The following is a 19,411-nucleotide window of genomic DNA, read 5'->3' on the forward strand; positions in this document are numbered from 1 at the left end:
TCTGATTGATCGCATCTCAGCCGCAGCTGCGGCCACGTATGAAAGCAGACAGTTTCCACTAATCCTGTTTCGGGAATTGCTGCAGACATCTGGCACGCTGACTGGTTAGCCTCCGTGATCTGCTATGCAAGAGAGCCGTGGCAGAACTATCATGGGCCAATCCTGCTTCATAGAATTTACGAGCTAAGGTGGGTACTCGGTCCGGCCGCGCGACGGGAGAACAGCTTCCGTCGCTGGCTTAGGAGCCACTCAACTTCTGCTACTTTTCTTTACGTCGCTGTTTATTGCGTTCATTGGCTACTGTTGTGGTCTAAGCGATAGAGATGAGAGTCGCTGTCATCAATGGAAGCGGCTTCGCAACATAAATGGAAGCACCTTCACCTGGCCACATGTTAGCTGAAAGTTTACCACCAGTATATAGACCATGCCATCGTGACATGTGAATTCAATCGCTAATTTGTCTCTTTATGCTTCGCATGCAGTCGACAACTTACCCTAGTACGCCACAGTGTGGTGTCTACTCCTTTTTTCGTATTGTTCTTATAGAAGAAGTCAGTCTATCATTGTCGCTCTATGTCGTTCGTCATTGTAAAACTGTATACCACCAGCAATCCTCTATAGTGCAGAAGGGTATATAATTAGATAATATACAGGTCGTGTTTATAATCCCGATAGCTCCATAGATGCTCGCTCACGCATCTCACAAACTGATCTCAACAGGAACTTCAATTTTTGCAGCGCGCCCTCCAGCAGCCTTTTCTGTGCAATAAGATATAAGAAGCTCCAAGATATAGATGCGAGAGATGAAACAGGAGTGAAAACTTGGGACAAGGTCTTCATTCTTTGGAATGGAAATTGGAACAACGATCGATGCGGCATACGACGCTTCCTCATTGGTGGAGATAGACTGATAACTCGGCTGGGAAGATGAAATACTAGTACTTGGTGATTGTATCTTGGCCCATTGCGTTGACGCAATATCGATTGTTGGAAGCGTCAGAGATTGAACGTGGTTTCCTCGGGCTAAATCGGTGCTTTTGTCCTCAGTGAAAGACGGATACCGCTCCTGCAGCCCTGCGTGGAAGGATGTTACCGAGTTCAGCTTGGGATACGCCTTTCGCAGGCGAGGGGGAGGTTGTGTCCCAACTGCAGTGAATCTAAGGTCTAGTTTTATCGAGGTGTTGACCTGGTCGACGGCATCAATTCGACGGAAGGGAAGTCGTATGGGCTCAGTCGGTGAAGTTAGGATAGTCAAGTGGCCAGAACATTTCCCTCTCCAGCCACGTCTAATTCTGACTACTCGTCGAGATTTGAGCGCGTTGATGGCGATATCGCTGGAGCTGCCGAATGTACCGGAGGGAAGTATCTTGACGGGTTGAACAACGTTGGCCAAGCTCTTTTTCGGGGATTCCTTTCCGCAGAATGGTTTCGGTATAACCACACGGACGATGTATTTTATAGAAAAGCACTCTGTGTCGGTCTCCTTGCACATTGAAGGTGGTAGCCTGGTGTGAGTATTTTGGAGACCTCCATCATCCGCTTTATGATCGCATGCCGTGAGCGGCAGGTTCTCCGGCACAATGAATGTAAACGGGAACTTGTAGCACCAACCCGGCTCCAGAATCGATGCTGGTTGATATGAACCCTGCTCAATCGGACTATGGAGCTTCATAAACGTGTGACGAGTACCGATAAGAGGCGGTCCATTGATACCTCCCCAGGTCACTACCCTCGATATCCCTTCCAATGTGATCTTGATGTCCTCGAAGGCGGTTTTCTCCGCCACTGTGATCGTCACCACTCCTTCGATCTTATCTAGTGCAGTGAAAACCACTGGGCGACCGTCCTCGGCGCCGGCGATGTGAATTGACACTGATATCTTCGAGGAGGAGCTCCCGGTGCTCGGAGCATATGAGCGTAAGACAGCTGGGATCTTGGCCATGATCGTGTTTCTTCCGCCAATAAAAGTGAGGACAACGAGTCCACGATAGTAGGTCGTCGTCTGCAAGCTCAATCGAGAAGGAGAATCCGGGATGCAGGATATGCTATCTTTTTCTAGTATGATGGATCATCAATACCAGGACGGGAAAGCTGGCGTTGATCCGTGGACGGTCCGTGCCGGGCCGGGGGTTTATCGACCTTGCGGTCCGCCCTTCCGAGGTATCTCCAGTCTCTATCTGACGTGCTTTCGATTAGATCTAGACTTCTTCTTTTTAAATATCCATGTCCACAGAGACTATGATGAACTCCCTAATCACATGTGGTGGGAGGCTATACTTTGGTTGGTGAATTGTCGGGTAGTGCCGAAACCGAAGGGAGGAAAGGTAGATTAGTAAACATTCGTCTATTCGAAGCCAAGAATGGACAAATATAAACGTCAAGAGCTAATCCACGGTGAGGCCAAACTGTTATTGCTACATCTATAAGTTGTACATTCCTCGAATTGCTGGGGAGTGGGAATATCCGGCTAGTTGCTTACTGCTACGCCATCAATGACTGCATCTCGGCAACGTATATTAGTGTGCTGGCTTTGAACTTCGCATTCATGAATACAGTAGTGCGGTTATGTGCTAGAGCCTGGAGGTACCCGATCGTACGAGCTACCCAAATCCGTGTCCACTTGATATTGTTCAATTATATGCCATCGTTGAAGACAGTACTCGGCCAATAGAGCCCATCTGGTTTCTCCGAAAGACAATTATTCATATAACAAGTGAGGAGATAATCAATAGATTGTATTGTATCAGGTTTCTGTACAAATATCAGTGATCTATGCTCCAGTCCCCACCACAATTTACGAACAAGATAGCCCAGAATGGACTCAGTATCGATTGAGCTACCCGCCGACATCCCCATTCAACTGCTGCAACTTAGCCATCTGCCAATATTGTCCTCCCAGTTTCATCAATTCCTCATGACGGCCTCTCTCAATAATGCATCCGTGATCCAAGACCAAAATCTCATCAGCGTCAACAATCGTCTTGAGTCGATGGGCAATTGAGATGACCGTCCGGCCTTTCATTGCCCGCTGCAGTGCTTCCTGCACTAGTGCCTCTGAGGCACTATCTAGCGCCGAGGTTGCCTCGTCAAGTAAGCTAGAAAAAGTCAGAGAATCGCCTATACAAATAGGACCGGGCGGGCCTTACAGAATCTTCGGGTCCCATAGAAGGGCCTTGGCGATGGCTATGCGCTGGCGTTGGCCTCCGGACAGAGTCGATCCGTTGGCCATAACTGGGCTGCTCAATCCTTCAGGGAGAGATAGCTAGTCACAATCAGATTAGAAATGGAATTAAGCCTGTAGCTGGTAAATGAATAGAAGACGTACCACGAAATCAGCTAGTCCCACACTCTTTAGAGCAGCCATGATTTTCTCGTCTGAAACGACTCGCTCGTCACTCTGCAAACACTCGCGCAGATCCTCACCAACCAGACATGGATTCTGGTCGACCAGCGCCAGGTATCCTCTGTAGTTGTTGAGATCATAGCGTTCAATGGGAGCTTGATTTAATGTTATCTGACCTGACTCAGCCGCGTAGAACCGCTCTATCAGACTAATCACAGAGCTTTTGCCACTCCCAGTGGCTCCGACAAGAGCGATAAAGCTCCCAGCTGGGGCACTGAATGTGACGTCGTCCAGTGTTAGTTGAGACTGTCGGGTAGGGTATCTGAAGTTAATGTGCTGTAGCGCCAAATTCTCCGTGGTATTCGGCACAAGGGCAGAACTGTAGCCCTGCTTTGGGTCCTTGGGTGGGAGTATTGCTGGGGGACCATCGGGTCGCATCAGTTCCGTCAGTCGAGCAGCAGCAGCATGAGCACCTGCAATGTCTGGCGCGTGAGCAAAGAGAGTAGCGGCAGACTGGGACCCCCAAACGGTGGCCGCGAAACATATGAAAAATTGTTGGATGGTATATTCGCCCGGTGCGATGAGACGAGTGCCGCCATACCAGAATACGAAAGCAATACTCAGTATCCGAAGTGATGTGGTGCACCCATGCAGGCCAGCAGATATGACCCAGTACCCATGTTGCCTGTCTCGGCGACTTGCTTTTTGGAACGATTCGAGAACGCTGGTCTGCAAGCCGAGTATGGTCACTGTTTTGATAGCGGAGAAGGCTTCATGCGCAATGGCCACGGAGTCAGTGTCGCGCTTCACGTGCTTCTGCACTTGTGCCTCGATATAGTATTGCAGGAAGCTGGACATGGCTATCAATGGGACTGTGGCCATTGCTGCGACGCCGAGCTTCCATCCAAAGATACATCCAACTATGATCCCCGTCGCAAGCATTACGATGCTTTCCGCTACCAGTCCGAGTGACGTTCCTGACACACCGGTGATCTTCGGAGTGCCCGACGAGAGGAAGCTTACCATGTTTCCAGTTGAATGACCTTTATCCTCGAAAAAGACAAGGTTCTTCAGCAGCAGCGCCTTGAATAAATGCGACCGCGCTCGGAGGTGCAACTGAGATGCAGACACCGCGAAGCAATAGCCTCGTACACAGTACAATAGAAACACAACGATACCATGAATAAGATATAATCGAGCCCAGAAATATACATCGTGCCCTCCGGTACTTGCACCAGGGCTAATGATTGATATGATCCCGTTGCCGAAGAAGATAGCTTGAATGGGATATGTCATTCCAGCCAATGCACTGAAAATAATACCCGCAACAACGTAAGGCAGCTCGGGCTTATTCAAGTGCCAAACCTGGCCGATGCTACTTTTCGGTGATGAGATTGACCATGGACCATCCTCGGTCTTCTTCGGAGTGTCATCTTTGACAGATATTTCACTGGACCTAGTTTTTAGACAATCTGTAGAGGATAGCAATTCTCGAACTTCGTCGCTCTGCCGAAGTGCCTGGTGCTCCACCAATTCTCGGTACATCTCAGATGTGCTCATTAACTCCCAATGCTTACCTTGATTCAAGATCTGGCCGTCTTTCATGACAATTATCATATCGGCATCTTGGATTGTCGATAGCCGGTGAGCTATTATCATGGTCGTTCGCCCATAGGCAGCGCTGTTCAAAGCCTCCTGGATATCCTTTTCGCTTTGACTATCCAAGGCAGCAGTAGCCTCATCCAGTAGGAGGATGGATGGCTGAGATACAATGGCGCGGGCAATTGCGAGCCGTTGCCTCTGTCCACCGGAGAGACCTGACCCATTAACCCCTATGATGGTATCGTAGCCGTTGGGGAGACTGGTGATAAAAGAGTGGATATGCGCGGTCTTGGCAGCCTGAACTACTAGTTCTCGAACTGCAGATTGGTTCAGTGCCTGTTCCTGTATGAGCGAACTGACTTGGTAAAAATCAATGGATCCTGGCAGATATACCTCTATAGTAGTCTTGGGCAGCCCATGAGCAATATTGTCAAGAATCGATGCACGGAACAAGGTGACATCCTGGCTGACATACCCAATCTGAGACCTGAGCCACGAGACATTTAGGGCATCAACCGGCTCATTATCTAGCATAATCTCCCCGCCGGTGGGATTGTATAAACGTGCCAAAAGAGCAAAGACCGTCGACTTACCAGATCCCGAAGGCCCTACCAAGGCGACAGTGTGTCCGGCAGGCACAGTGAAGCTAATCTCTCTGAGAACAGTTCGTTCCGGTTGCGAAGGATAAGCAAACGCTACATTGTCGAACCAGATCTCTCCCCGAACAGGACCGTATATGCGTCCTGCAACCGCCATGGGATTGATCGGCGAAACACGCTCAATTACCGAAATGACTCGGCTGGCTGCTTTGCTGGCCCGAGTAACGTCGACGACATACGGCAACGCTTGACACAGCATGCCGCCTGCGACGACTGTTGCGTAAAGGATGGACAAGGCCTCTGAAACTGTACAAAGTCCCTGGCGGAAGAGGCGATCCGCCTGCCAAAACTAACCCTAACTATTAGCAGGATTTTTAAAGCCTGTGGCCGTACGTACACCCAATCCATTAGCCCAATGCAAGATCGTAAAGGAGCCTGCAACGATCACGCCAAAGATTAACCGCTCCCGAAAATCCAGGGCAGCCGGCTGCAGCAACGTATCGTGGTACTTTCTCGCATATCGTTCTTGGCTTCGGTACGCGATAACGCTCCGCATAGCACTGAGAACTTCTTGGGCTAGATTGTCAAGTTTAACGGAATGCGACAAGCCCCTTTGCTGTGTGGCGCTTAGCCAAGACCCCATTAGTCCCACCAAGAGGATCATGGCAATCGGCTGCGATATCATTATCGATGCGAAGCGTCGGTTCTGGATAAAGGCGCAGATAATGGCAACAACAAAGCCGGATACTCCGGAGATAATGTTGCCCATCTTCTGCGAGATACCCGTTTGGATCAACTTCATGTCCTGGTCGATGCGGGAGGTGAGCTCTCCTGTGCCGACGACATCGAAGTACGCCATGTTCTGCTGCAGCACTGAAGAGAAGTACTTTTGTTGGAGGCGACGTGTAATTTGTTCTCCGACTACGTTGAGGCCCCAGGTGCTGATCATAGTAGAGACAAATGACCCGATCGCTGATATGTGTCAGATGATATCTTCAAAGTTGGTTTCAACTTCCCATACCGATGTAAACCAGCAGTAGGGTGAGATGCTGGACCCTGTCGCGAACATCCTCTGGTGCATTCTCATCCCCATTGATGAATTCACTTGCCAAAGCCCCGAACACGATCGTGACCAAGGGCATTGCAGCCCCGGCGACCACTGCGCAGCTTGCTGATACCAGCAATGCGCAGATCAGTGGCGCGTTTGCATATCGGTAGATTGAGAAAAGGTTCGCCGTGCTAGGGTCGATGCGAACCTGACACTCGATGATGTCGGCGGCGCAAGGAGTAGAAGAGATCGGCGGGATTTCACCCAGCAGAATCTCCTCGTCCGACATCCTGTGTCCTCTTGAAGGGCATCGACCGCACTGTCAAATTTGCCGTATTGTCTGGAATGAATGACTTGCGAGGATGGGCATAGTCGTGGTCACGTGGATCACAACATTCCCAAGTCTTGACCAGATTTCAGGTATTTGGGATGGCTAGCAGGCTGGTGATCGATCACATCGTTCTACACGACTACGGAACTGTGCTACTTATGTTGCATATTTGTGTCTGCATAATACGAATATGATGGATCATACTGCCACGAATTCCATTAGATAACCCGAAATCCTGCTAGCTATTCAACAGCATTTACTGACATTGCCCGTAGTGACAACAAGCCATACCCGTGCATTCTTCGATAAAATCACCATAATACCCTGCAGCCTTTCAGAGGGACTCCTCACCCAGATAGTTCAATTTAGAAGGGCCCATATATCTAGGATACAAAGGGACATGCTACTTATACTAAAAGTCTCCAAAGAAGACGGATTTGGAGAAGCATTCCCATAGCCTCGGAATATGTCTTGCCCGACGGGCTTTCGTTGTACTGAAGGCTTGCTGCATTCGAGACGTCCCCTGCCTGCACCTCGTCGATGTCAAGCAAAGTCATCAACTGTTTGTGGATCGAAGGCCAAGCCTCAGAGCGCGTTTTGAAGAGAAGCCACCAGTCGCCTGCGGCATCCTTGCCAATGACCCTACAGACATTCCGAGTGGGGTACAGACGGCAATGCTCAATGTCGTTGATGTAAGACGGTCTACCCAGTGCATGAGGTCTGTCTTTGAGAGGGAGACCGGGGGCAACAACAGCGGCGGAGAAGTCAGTCTCGAAATACCTAGCTTTGTGTTGGTTGGTATGGGTCATGAAGAGCAGGCTCGAATCACCGACGAGGGGTGGAATCTGCATGAACGAGTCTCGTTGAATGGCAGTCATCGCTTGGACTTGCTCCTTGGTTCTGTGCTCCATGAGCGCCTGCCGATTCTTGCACGCCAGGTGTGCCAAGTTGTTATCCTCGAGGACCTCGCTCGTCTTGTGCACCGTGTATGAGTTGAAGAATGCATTGCCGATGAAGCCCTTCGCGCCGGCCGGGAACGACTCCTTGAACAGACCCCAGACATTGAAGGGGCTCATCACCATGACGGTACGGCCGGGCGCAGGGTTGAGGGCTGTGACCATGGTCTTCACCCACCATGCGGAGACGACATCAGGCTCGCTCAGGAAGGGCACTTCGGCTCCCTCCGGGGTCGAAGCCGCCAGCTCCTCTTGAGCATTTTGCCTCATCTGTTCCACGCAGTGTCCCGGCACCCGGATGGGATGCTCTTCCTCCTTTCGGAACCAGAAAAGTTCGAATAAGTACCTGAGCCCAAACAGTACGAGACTCAGTCCGGCAACGAGCCGTCGGAAGTGGGTGTAGTTCTCCCGAGGGACTCCCTTGCCCAAATCGCCCAAGGGGTCCTGGTCAAAAGGAACAAAAGGCGGCACGTCTTCCTCCCGGCCATCGAGGACAGCTATCCATGCCTTGAAGAAGTTGGTCCGCGCGACGGCGTCGAAAAAGGTGTGAAGATAGCTAACCGTCAGAAGGGTTGCATCTTCAAAGACCGCAACATGGACATGCAGCTGCCCACGGTCGGAATAGATCCAGTCGGCCAGCTCTCGGGGACTATCCGCATGGCGGACCAGTGGCGCAAACTCCGCACAGGATGGCGACAGGACAGACTGGTCCTGGCCGGTTTTCGGCAGCCGTGCGCCCAACGGGTGTTCATTGATACCCATCCCATACTTCTCGGTGGTAAACCCGAATGCGGGGCGGGTGCTCTTGTCGTACTCACTCGGGATGTGATATTCGAGCTTTCCGTTATCCTATATACCACATTGCTACGTTAGTATTGTGGGCCAGGTTGTGGTTCACGAAGGTCCATACATTCAGTCGCAGACGAGCCCCCAGTTGACCCCAGTCGCCGATTTCCATCAGCCGGTCTAGTGCTCCCTCAAGTTTTGAGGCATCAAGAACGTCATCAAAGCGGAAGGTAAAGTCATGGCTAAGACTACGTAGATAGTGCAAATCATCCCAGTATCGAAGAGGGACAACCCGATCGGTGGATATAGTTGCTGGCCGTGCACGGCCAAAGACAGAGAGGAGACCCATTGCTGCCGCTGCCGTAGGGGATTCGATACTCGTGTCGTCTCGGGAGGGGTGAGTATCTTGTAAATATCACCTGCCGAAGCTCCCCCCTCGTGTTAATAAATCATCAAGGGATTGGTGTTCCTCTGCTACGAATTAACCCTGGGGTGGGACAATATACGGCCCCCTTGCTTCTGCATGCGAGCCTTCGCCATTCCATATACAGCAAGGTATGAAAGAGCGGTATGCCACAGAGTGGGACATGCATTCCAGTAATTGCTTTTTGACTACAGAAGTAATGCCTCATATGCATGTTGCTATGAACTTGAGTAATTCTTCACACACCTCACATGGCCATCTTCAGCTCCATCTCGCCGTGCACCGCCCGGAAATACCGCCCGAGTGCCATGATCGGAAAATAATGGCGATAGTAGTCGTATCCCAAGTAAAAATGATTTGGAAATCCAGTGCCCGTGTACACTGGTTCAGGCCAGGTAAACCCAAGGCCTTTCTCCGGCTTTTGAGAACAGACCAGCCACTGTATGCCGCGTTCAATGGCAATGTCGGTGTGGGGGAGATGGGCCAGGAGTCCCATAAGCGCCCATGCTGTCTGCGACGCTGTTGATCTCTGCCCCTTTCTCTCGGGACTTTGGTATGACAGCAAGGACTCGCCCCACCCGCCGTCATCATTTTGCTGAGACTTCAGCCATTGCAACGCTGGTTGCGCCAAGGTAGGAATCAGTGTATCGTCTTGAGAAAAGTACGCCAGACCACACAGTGCATGGCTAGTCCCATAAATGTAATTGCACCCCCATCGGCCGAACCAGGACCCATTAGTCTCCTGCGTAGAGGCAAGGTATTGGATAGCTCGTCTGCACGCTGCGCGTATCGCGGGACCAAGTTGGCTCAGCTGGCTGGCGTTGCCTTTTGCTGGGGCGCGGAGAATCATCAGTCCGAAGGCCTCCAGGATTCGCCCGGTGATGTCGGCGCAGGACGTGTCACATAGACTGTCCATGTCACTGAACGGGATTTTGTTGAGAAATAGCTTATCATTCTCCACGTCAAAGGCCGCCCACCCTCCGTCAGGATTCTGCATGCCCAGGATCCATGTCGCTGCGGCGATCACGGAGGGGGAATGACACGATCTCGCGTCATGCTTCACTTGCGCAAGGATGATCGCTGCCGTGTCGTCTATATCGGGATAGTGGCTGTTTGTGTACTCGAAGCTGAACCCCCCCGGCGCAAGGTGGGGCCGGTATACACGCCAATCTCCGCAGGGTTCGAGCAACTGGCGGTCTCGGATCCATTGGATAGCGCGATCGACGATCTGCTGATTGGGTGATGCGGCATCGCAGAGGGCAATTGACATCAGAGTCGTGTCCCATACGGGTGAAACACAAGGTTGGACTCTTTTACCTTCTGCATCCTCCCAAGCGAAATTCTCAATCGCTTGGATGCCAAGACTGACAGGGGGATCGTCCAGTTTGTACCCTTCTAGCATGAACGCATACACGCTGGCATGCATGGGCGGAAAGATCCCGGCCCAGTCGCCGGTGGGTTCCTGGCGCTCCAGGATCCATTTCATACATTGCTGCCGTGCGTACGATCTGAGGAAAGGGACTGAGCGAAGTCCGTTGAGTTGATAAAGCAGTTTGTCCAGGATACTGAATGCCAGCCCAGTAATGTCGCCCTCGGACAGCAGCTCCCAGAGGGATGGACCGTAGGGCGCGGTTTTGCTAGCTGGATCTTGCCATAACTCGTCTAGATAGTCATTCTCTGCTGTTATTCCGTTCGGGAGCGCGTAGACGGGCTGATGATGGCAGATGATCAACAGAGGGGCAATGGTGCCGCGGGCCCAAGATGCGAACTTGTAGATGTTGATTGGACATGTGGAAGGGAGCAGAACCAGCTCCACAGGGAGCTGAGGTACTTCATTCCATGGAAACAACCCGAAGGTTGCCAGGAAGATGCGAGTGAACACACGAACCTTGGCAACCCCTCCCGCCTTGAGAATGAATGCTCTGGCATGTTGCATGGCTGGGACGTCTACATTCGCCCCTAATATTTTCAGCGCGAGATACGCTTCGGTGGTGGTCGAGACATCGCCTGGAAACTCGGGCGCTAGACCCCAGGAGCCGTCACAGTTTTGCTGCGATAGTATGTAGCGACAATAGGCCGCACCGTCAGCTTTCAGGTCGAGCCCCAGAGCCTGTCGGAGAAAGATATATTCGGCTGTTATGATGACATTTGACCTCATCTCCCCACACCAGTGTCCATCGGAGTGTACCACATTATATGTATAGTCCATAGAACGTCGTAGAGTTTGCTCTACCTCTGGAAGTAACTGCTCTCTTTCCCCGAAGGCATCTTCGAATTCTTGATATCCAGTCGTCATTTTTGGCAATCGTGGCTGGGAGCTGATTGATGTTGATAGCCTGTCATCAGCTACTTAGAGATCTAAGAAGTTCGCAATACAAAGCCTTGTCAATATATGCCAGATATGGATTTTGAATTCAGGCATGCCCAGTGATCTGGCTATTGAACTTTGTTTGCTTCTGCAATTGTGTCTCCTGGTGGGACAATCTTGTCACTGCATAAGCTTTTCCTTTATGAGCAAAAGAAAGTATGAAATAGTGCTGCACTTGCAGACCGCAACATACCCCTTGCATGCACCCGATGGATACATCTCTTTTTCCGTGACATAGACCCTCCTGCGAGACCCACAGGCGTCCGTGAGTATCACAACAGGGACTCCCATGATCACGAAAGCCCCAATGTGTGTGAACTGCTAGGGCATGATGTCTTAACAACCATAGGATACCCAGCATGACACCTCAGGCAAAATGATGCAACCAGTTGAAGCGCTAGGACCACTTGTTCTCTCTAAACCCCTCATATTGACTGTTGTCGGAATAATTTTGCTTCTCTTCGTGCGAAAACTGCACTGGACTCTAAAGCTGCGAGGGCTGGAACGACTCCATGGCTGCGAAAAACTACGCAGTGAAAAAGGGCGTTTTCGATACGATTTTCTTGGCATCACCAAAGCTCTCGAATTAGCATTTCATTTCAAGCGTCGAACCTCCCTTCCGTATACCAATACACTGTTCAAACGATACGGGGAAACCTATGCATCCAATGTCCTCGGCTTTCGACTCATCTTTACCTGCAGCGCAGACAACATCAAACATCTATTGTCCACAGCATTCCCCGATTTTGACAGCTCCCCACTGCGAAAGCCCTTATTTGAGCCTATCACTCCACATGGCATCTTTACTCTCGACGGTGCGGGATGGAAGCAAAGCCGAGATCAGTTACGCGGCCGGCTTTGTAACCTCCGCAAGATCATCGACTTGAATCAGTGCGAGCGCCACTTTCAGGCTTTTCTTCAGCATGTCCCACCCAATGGACAGGCGTTCGACGCTCAAGCCTGTGTCTTTGCTCTCGCCTTGGATATGCAGACCTTGTTCTCGCTGGGCGAGTCGGTTGATGCCCTCAGCCATTCTCAGTCCAAGGAAAAGAGGCAGTTCTTGGATGATCTGCTTTTTGTCAAGGAGAGAATTGTGCAGGATGGTTTTCGCGGCCCGCTCCAGTATCTCTATCCTAAGCGACGCTTTCTCCAGTGTTGTAAGAGGGCACGAAAGTATGTGATGGCTCATGTTGCTCGGCAGCTCGAAGAACAACATACCATGAATGAAAAGCCAGAAAGAGACCCCCACAGGCGTAACTGCAACAGCAAGGAAGGGGAGGTGTCTCTGTTAGCAGACCAGGCGCTGAGCATTCTGCTCGCAAATGACAGCATGAGCACGACCCTCTCGGGTCTTTTCTTCTGCCTTGCCAGGGACGAGCGTGTCGTCCACAAGCTAAGAGCGAGCATACTTGACACCGTGGGGTTAACGCCTCCAACGTGGGGCCAGCTCGGATCTCTGCACTACATCCGTTGGGTTCTCCAGGAAGGTGAGAATTAATCTATTAGTATTCGCGATTAGCATACACTAACACGATCGCCCGTGAAGTAATGAGACTCTTTCCTGCAGTTGTTTTCAACGCCAGGGTAGCCAACAAGGATTCAACGCTGCCAACCGGTGGTGGAACTCACGGCAACTCCCCGGTGCTGCTTCGGAAGGGAGAAATCGTGGTCTTTTCCACCTGGGCTCGACATCGCCTGGGGAAGGACTTTGGCGAGAATCCAGAGGAATTCTACCCAGAACGATGGGAACACCTTAGTGCAGATATGATTGGCTTTATCCCGTTCAACAAGGGGCCTCGAGCCTGTCCTGGTCGTAAGACGTCCTCCCTGGGTGTTCTGATGTTTGCCTGTTTACTGACACCGGTACAGAGCATTATGCTATGATTGTGCTCACGTACATTGTGACTCGGATATTTCAGACGTTTTCAACAGTCCACAATTATAATTCACAGGAATGGACAGAGAGGATTAGCATGACGCTTGAGAACGAGAACGGGGTTCTGATTGGTCTAAGCTAAAATGCCTTGGATAGAAGTTTCTATAAGGATATTCAATCAAACTCATTCGCTATGATGCACATGCATTCTTTTTCTAATTCTCCTTGGCTCGGAAGAGAAGCTTGATACAGTCCACCGGCATACTCTCCATACTGATGCGAAAAAAGATGTCGTTCTGGTTTAAACAATACCAGGAAGCATAACAAACCTCTTAGCCTTGTACTTATCCCCAAATTCCTCGCGGTAGCGGCGCTCCTTCTTCTTAGCCCAGATCCCCATTTGCACACTGCCAATAATGATAAAAATGAGAACGCTCCAGCTCAGTCCACTAACAAGATAAATCCCCACCCAAGAGATAATCTCGAATAGATAGTTAGGGCAGGTCACTGCACCAAATCCAAACCCGTGCGGTACACCACGCTCAGGAACCCCTGGACGGCGGAGATCCCGTAACACAAAGTGGGTTTTCAAGTTCGCCATTTCTCCAAAGGCAAAGAGGGCAAGGCCTGTGGAGAGTAGGATGGGATTGCCTGGCTCCATGTCAGGCCGGAAGATCCAGTAAGCCATATTGCCGGTCATCACGCAGTAATAGCCACTGTTTAGGAAAAGTTTGCGCGCCGGCATGGTGGCATTACTGAATCGGTGGACGAAGATGGACTCATACTCACGTTTCACGAAATGGGTTGTCAACAGCGCACAGAGAAGGAGCTGATGGCCGCTCGGTTCGGTGATAGTATCGTAATTGTAGTACAGATATGAGCGTAGCATGAAAAGGAAGAGACCCGGGATGAAGACTGGGCCAAGATATTCGGCGATGAACACGGTGCGCCACGAGATCTGGGGACCTGGATGGGCAAGGGCAGGAGTATCAGTCTGGATTACGCTGTAGGTCTCGCGGCGTGAGCATACCAAGGTCCTTAACATGAATCAGACTCGGATTGTCGATTCCGGCCTCCTTAATGGTAATCTTCTTGGAATTAGGAACCAAGGTCCAATCGTTTCCATTGCTGATCCTCAAGCGATAGATGGATAAACCCGACGCTTCAGCAAGAGCATTGTAGAGTTCCTCTGTTGAGGCATGCAGACTAATTACAATGTCCTGTGGAAGGCTTTTTATTGATCTTCCTGTGTCGCTATTTACTAGTAACTCGGCTGGTTGTGAGATGGACGAACTTACCCCTTGGGTGAGGAAACACCGCGATTCTGGCCGAGGTCATTAGCCTGAAGTTGATAAGCTGATACCAAATTACCAATCCAAGACTGATATAGACAATATAATCGCCACCGCCCAATGTTATCATATGGTTGGGGGAAAGTAAAATACAAAATAGGGACACCAGGGAAGAGAAAATGATCTGCTATGCCATCACGTGATGATCCCATGCATGGGATACATCAATCTAAAATTTCTTCTGGGGCCCAATGATGTTCAATATTACATATTAATTGAGTTTTAACATGCACAGATACCATAGGTTTGCTGTTCGAATGCTAGGTATGTGTGTCGTGCAACTTCAAGCCAGCTACCCCATGGAGTTGAAGTATACAGTAAAAGAGATCCAATTCTCTTCTTTTTACTATACCCGCAAAGCTCAGACAGTCTATAAACAAATGCCATCCATTACATAACCTAATATTCTTTATAATTATAAGAATATTTACTAACTATCTAGACTAACCAGACATCTCTCAAGACTAACACCTACTCAAAGCTAGTCTAAAAGTTGAATTATAGAAGTCAAAGTACAGCCTTAGATAAGAAGCCCTACGCGTGGTCTGCTTCCTGGTTTAGGACTTGACAACGAAGGCCCGGGTGTAACATTATTCTCCTGCAGTAAGTAATCTATCACTTTCAAACCAATCGCCTCCTGACATGCTCTTCCAGTGGGCCCCCCAGTGTGAGGAAGACCTTGACAGTTGAGAGCACAACAGAGCTGGTGCCATGCAGTAGAGAAGATGCAAAATCGTGGAATAGTCGAGATCAGTAACATCAAGATAGACCAGTCTGGGGAGGGAAATCATACGAGATCTTGGATTGATACCAGTTGGAGTCGGGTATGAGTTCCCAATACAGTAATCCACCCCTAAACGCCACCCCTATACTCGGATACTCCTTGGAAAATGTCCATGGCTATAATTTCACCGAATTTTGTGATGACAAAGAGTAGTTTTTTCCCGAGGTGGCCCCGTGATGCAGTGAAGGAAGATGCTGATCATATGGCAGTGCTCACCCAGCAGCCCAAGAAGCTATTTGAGCAATGGTTGAACATGGTCCCCGGCCGTCGTATCTGTGATCCGGCCGAACTGAAGGCTATATGTATATTTTGGATATGGCCATTGTCACGTAAGCGAGAGCTAACCATTCTCCAGGCGTATGTTTTCCTTGCAAGCGATGCTTGCAGCCATATGACTGGCTCCAACCTGGTGATCGATAGGGGTTACACCTTGCCGTGAGCGATCTTTTTTGTTCAGTATAGTTTCCAAGATCTATAGACGTATCAACCTGCCTCAGTTTCGATATTTCTTGCGCGGTCTCTCGTATCTACACCCCATCTTCTGTGTGGGCACATGCCTGTGCCAAGGAGACTTTCTCCCTTACTAAATTGAACGACAGTCATGTATAATCCGAGGCAGCTTCAACAACCATGCAAAATCTTCCATTTTCTATAGGTGTACAATTCACTGCTAGTTCTTGCAGGAAATTCTCGTTGAATAGGGTTCCTTCTCGGGCCAATACTTCAACACTTCACGATATCAGCTTATTTCATGTTCCCCTGGAGGAACAATAACTGGACGAGCGCATTGGACGGAGGTGGGGCTGATGTTTGGTGGATGTCCATATTCCGCCACTTTCGGAGATCTTTGGAACTAGAAGAGTCCATAAATATGCGAGTGGCTCGTTGTCTAGACCGGATCGAGAAAAGAACCCCTACCAGATGATTTGCGAGGACCTAAAGGGTTCCTACGACATGTGACTACACGAACAATATCCCAGAGCTGTGGGGCACGTGCAGATCACCAATGTAAAGCAAGAGTGCTGCTTGATTTCCGTCCACGTACCCGTTCAGCACTTTAGCGCCACGATCGCCTATATAGACAGAGACTAATGCACATCACACGGGGCATGTCAAGGGCACTGGGCGACTTTGCCAAATTCGGCATTCATCCCCGCTCGGTCCGTACAAAGTGGAGGAACTTGTGGACAACAGGCAAGAAGGGAAAGTGTTGCTTCCAAGTCGATATATATACCCACAGTAGTAGATGGAATGAAGTAGACATAGTATCCCTATTTCCTTTCGCCGTGATAATTCACCGGTCGGAGAAAACAAGATGGAGAAACTGCTTCCTTGTCTGGTTAACAGACCCTTTGATGGTCATCATATCTGGCAGTCGACTGAAAGTGATGACATTCTGGCTCTTGTGCTAGGCCTATTAATAGTCATAATACTACTGTATGATTCATCTCTTTTCAACAAGAATGCCGCCCAGTCACTCTGGCACCAATGTCCGCAAGGAGTGAATGACCGGAAGACAATGTCAACTGATATCAATATTGCCCAGGCAACAAAAGACCAGGTTAGTACTCTCCGATCGTGTAATTGATTCAAATGTTGACAGTAACTGCAGGGGAAAGATATCGTGATTTTCTATGGTACACAGTCCGGTACATCATACGAGCTGGCCAGACATCTCAGTCGGTCGATCTTTCAGCTGTTCTCCAAGGCGACCATTGTTGCGGATCTGTCAGACTATGACTACGACAGCCTCTCAGAGCTTCCTCCCAATGTGATTGTGCTGTTTATCCTATCAACCTATGGTGAAGGAGATCCGCCGGACAATGCCATCAGATTTGACGAGTGGTTAGACAAAGGACTGCGACAGCATCCATCGGGCTATCTGTCCCACCTGCACTATGCAGTCCTCGGATTGGGCAACTCAAATTATAAGCACTATAACCAATTTTCAAGGAAGGTTCAAAAGGAACTTGAGGCTGCTGGAGGTTGCCCGATCCTTGATCTTACATTGGCGGATGACTCAAGTGGATTCACACGCGGCGATTACTCTGAATGGTCCAGGCAGCTCATCAACGTGATGGTTGAGCAATGCAATATCCCCGAACGACCGAGACCATACGAGCCTGTGTTTGAGATTGAACCCTGTGACTCCCCGGGTGACTATCGGGCAATGTCTCGACCGATTCATTCGCCAAGTGGATCGGAACAGATACAGTCCCAATCAGCCATCTACTCCGCCAACATTGCATCGATTACCAATCTTACCCCACATGCACAACAGACGACACTACACATCGAAATCGATACCAGCCGTTTACCAAGAGGCAAGTACAACGTCGGTGAGCACCTCTTGATATGGCCGGAGAATAGCACCCAAGAGATCCAACGCCTCAGTCAGATTCTCGGAATCGACAGCAAGGAGATGCACCAACCGCTGCAAATCCGGCGTAAAGACCGCGAAACGAAGTCCCCCTGGCCACAGCAGGTCACGATTCATACTCTATTCAAGCACCATCTGGACATTGCTGGTCTTGCATCCAACGATCTTATACTCTCGTTGAAAGAATTTGCGCCAGATGAGAAATCTCGGGCTGTCTTGGACCAAATGGCGGCTGACTATCGACATCTGTCCGCGACTTGTGCTCTCAGCTTGGCATCCGTACTCACTAGAGCATCTGGATCGTCGCAGGTGTGGACGATTCCCTTTCCATTTCTCTTGGAGAATCTGAGCGCACTCAAGCCCCGAATTTACTCGATTGCGTCTAGTCCTGCTATTAGTCCACGGCAGATTTCTCTGACAGTGGCAGTGAAAGAACTCAATCCTGGAACTGCACAATCTGCACTGGGTCTGGCCTCAGCATTCTTCCTCGGTGCTCGACATTCACTCACCCCGGATATCCAGGGGACTGAAGGCCGACTGGGTACGAGCGTGTGGTGCAGCCTGCGGAAATCCAAATTCAAGCCTCCGGCTTCCACCATGCACCCTATCATCATGGTGGCGAACGGATCCGGCATTGCACCGTTCATCGGATTTCTGAAGCACCGTCTACGCAAGCTTGGGATCGAGGGAGGAGTCGGGAAGATGGTCCTGATTTATGGCTGCCGGGATGGAGCCTCCCATCTGTATAAGGATGAGCTTTACGGGATGCAGGATGCTTTCAATGGCCAGCTTGGACTGGTTACCGCGTACTCGCGACAGGGGGAAGGCTATGTACAAGACCACGTAAGGTCCCGTGCGGAGGAGCTCCAGGGCCTACTCTGTGGTGAGAAGGCCAATGTGTATATCTGTGGGTCGGTCCGTATGTCCAGTGCTGTGCGGGAGGAGCTGCTCCGCATCATTCAGAGGAAAGAAGGCTGGACCGATGCTGAGACGCGGGACTTTGAAGGTGCTCAGATACGGATGCGGAAATGGCAACTTGATGTGTGGGGGTAAAATGGACAGAACCTGCATGCATTGCTAGGATGGTTAGGAGTATCAACTTGGATCAGCCTTTTTCTCTCGCTGTAGAAAGAATCGGCGCTTGAGTTGGTGCAGAAGGCTACGGTAGACTAAATCCAGCTAACGGACAATAGACCAGATTTCCGCATTTCTTACCGAAATGTTAGCGTTTTACATAAAGCCACGGCTACCACGCACCTTAAAAGACTTAGTGTCTTGCCGCCCCCGAACCTCGCCACGACCTTCAGAACTGGGGCCCTAGCTTAGGGTAGCCAGGGTACTAGAAGTCTAAAATTTAGAGGGGGCTATAGGAATATAGCACTGGTGCTCTCTCTAAATATTTAGTACTAGTATCCCTAAATATCTACCTAGTAGTATTGATATCTCTAAAGATCTAGGATTTCTAAGAGACTCTTCAAGGCGGTCAATATTTCGGGACTGGATTAGTCGATAGTTCGAAAGTATAGAAATAATTTAAAGTATATAATTGGTTAAAACTTAGG

General features: G+C 50.0%; 6 protein-coding genes across 6 annotated transcripts; 2 read left to right on the top strand and 4 right to left on the bottom strand.

Annotated features, from left to right (window-relative positions):
- Positions 1 to 706: 706 nt before the first annotated feature.
- On the bottom strand, positions 707 to 6,881 carry ANOM_008722 (putative ATP-binding cassette transporter; the record flags this gene model as incomplete). The annotated part of the gene is made up of 6 exons (XM_015553978.1): positions 707 to 2,045; positions 2,841 to 3,095; positions 3,147 to 3,262; positions 3,326 to 5,893; positions 5,942 to 6,516; positions 6,566 to 6,881. Coding segments are annotated over 6 exons (5,169 nt in total), but the record flags the coding sequence as incomplete, so codon positions are not given.
- A 234-nt stretch (positions 6,882 to 7,115) lies between these two features.
- ANOM_008723 (putative LysR family regulatory protein) lies at positions 7,116 to 9,037 on the bottom strand. Its single transcript, XM_015553979.1, has 2 exons — positions 8,790 to 9,037; positions 7,116 to 8,728 (listed from the first exon to the last, which is right to left on the bottom strand). Exons 1-2 carry the CDS (start codon positions 9,012 to 9,014, stop codon positions 7,331 to 7,333), a joined length of 1,623 nt encoding a protein of 540 aa, XP_015404226.1. The 5' UTR covers positions 9,015 to 9,037; the 3' UTR covers positions 7,116 to 7,330.
- A 299-nt stretch (positions 9,038 to 9,336) lies between these two features.
- Positions 9,337 to 11,385, bottom strand: ANOM_008724 (terpene cyclase/mutase family protein; the record flags this gene model as incomplete). The annotated part of the gene is made up of 1 exon (XM_015553980.1): positions 9,337 to 11,385. The coding sequence occupies one exon, from the start codon at positions 11,383 to 11,385 to the stop codon at positions 9,337 to 9,339; it is 2,049 nt and encodes a 682-aa protein (XP_015404223.1).
- Positions 11,386 to 11,833: 448 nt separating this feature from the next.
- On the top strand, positions 11,834 to 13,507 carry ANOM_008725 (putative cytochrome P450 oxidoreductase/alkane hydroxylase; the record flags this gene model as incomplete). The annotated part of the gene is made up of 3 exons (XM_015553981.1): positions 11,834 to 12,944; positions 13,004 to 13,270; positions 13,327 to 13,507. 3 exons carry the CDS (start codon positions 11,834 to 11,836, stop codon positions 13,473 to 13,475), a joined length of 1,527 nt encoding a protein of 508 aa, XP_015404224.1. The 3' UTR covers positions 13,476 to 13,507.
- Positions 13,508 to 13,634: 127 nt separating this feature from the next.
- ANOM_008726 (steroid alpha reductase family protein) lies at positions 13,635 to 14,671 on the bottom strand (the record flags this gene model as incomplete). Its single annotated transcript, XM_015553982.1, has 3 exons — positions 13,635 to 14,299; positions 14,364 to 14,522; positions 14,632 to 14,671. The coding sequence occupies 3 exons, from the start codon at positions 14,669 to 14,671 to the stop codon at positions 13,635 to 13,637; spliced, it is 864 nt and encodes a 287-aa protein (XP_015404221.1).
- A 2,317-nt stretch (positions 14,672 to 16,988) lies between these two features.
- On the top strand, positions 16,989 to 18,902 carry ANOM_008727 (uncharacterized protein; the record flags this gene model as incomplete). Its single annotated transcript, XM_015553983.1, has 2 exons — positions 16,989 to 17,030; positions 17,082 to 18,902. The coding sequence occupies 2 exons, from the start codon at positions 16,989 to 16,991 to the stop codon at positions 18,900 to 18,902; spliced, it is 1,863 nt and encodes a 620-aa protein (XP_015404222.1).
- Positions 18,903 to 19,411: the final 509 nt, after the last annotated feature.

This window comes from Aspergillus nomiae, assembly GCF_001204775.2.
Source record: "Aspergillus nomiae NRRL 13137 chromosome Unknown contig00278, whole genome shotgun sequence".
Lineage (NCBI taxonomy): Eukaryota > Fungi > Ascomycota > Eurotiomycetes > Eurotiales > Aspergillaceae > Aspergillus > Aspergillus nomiae.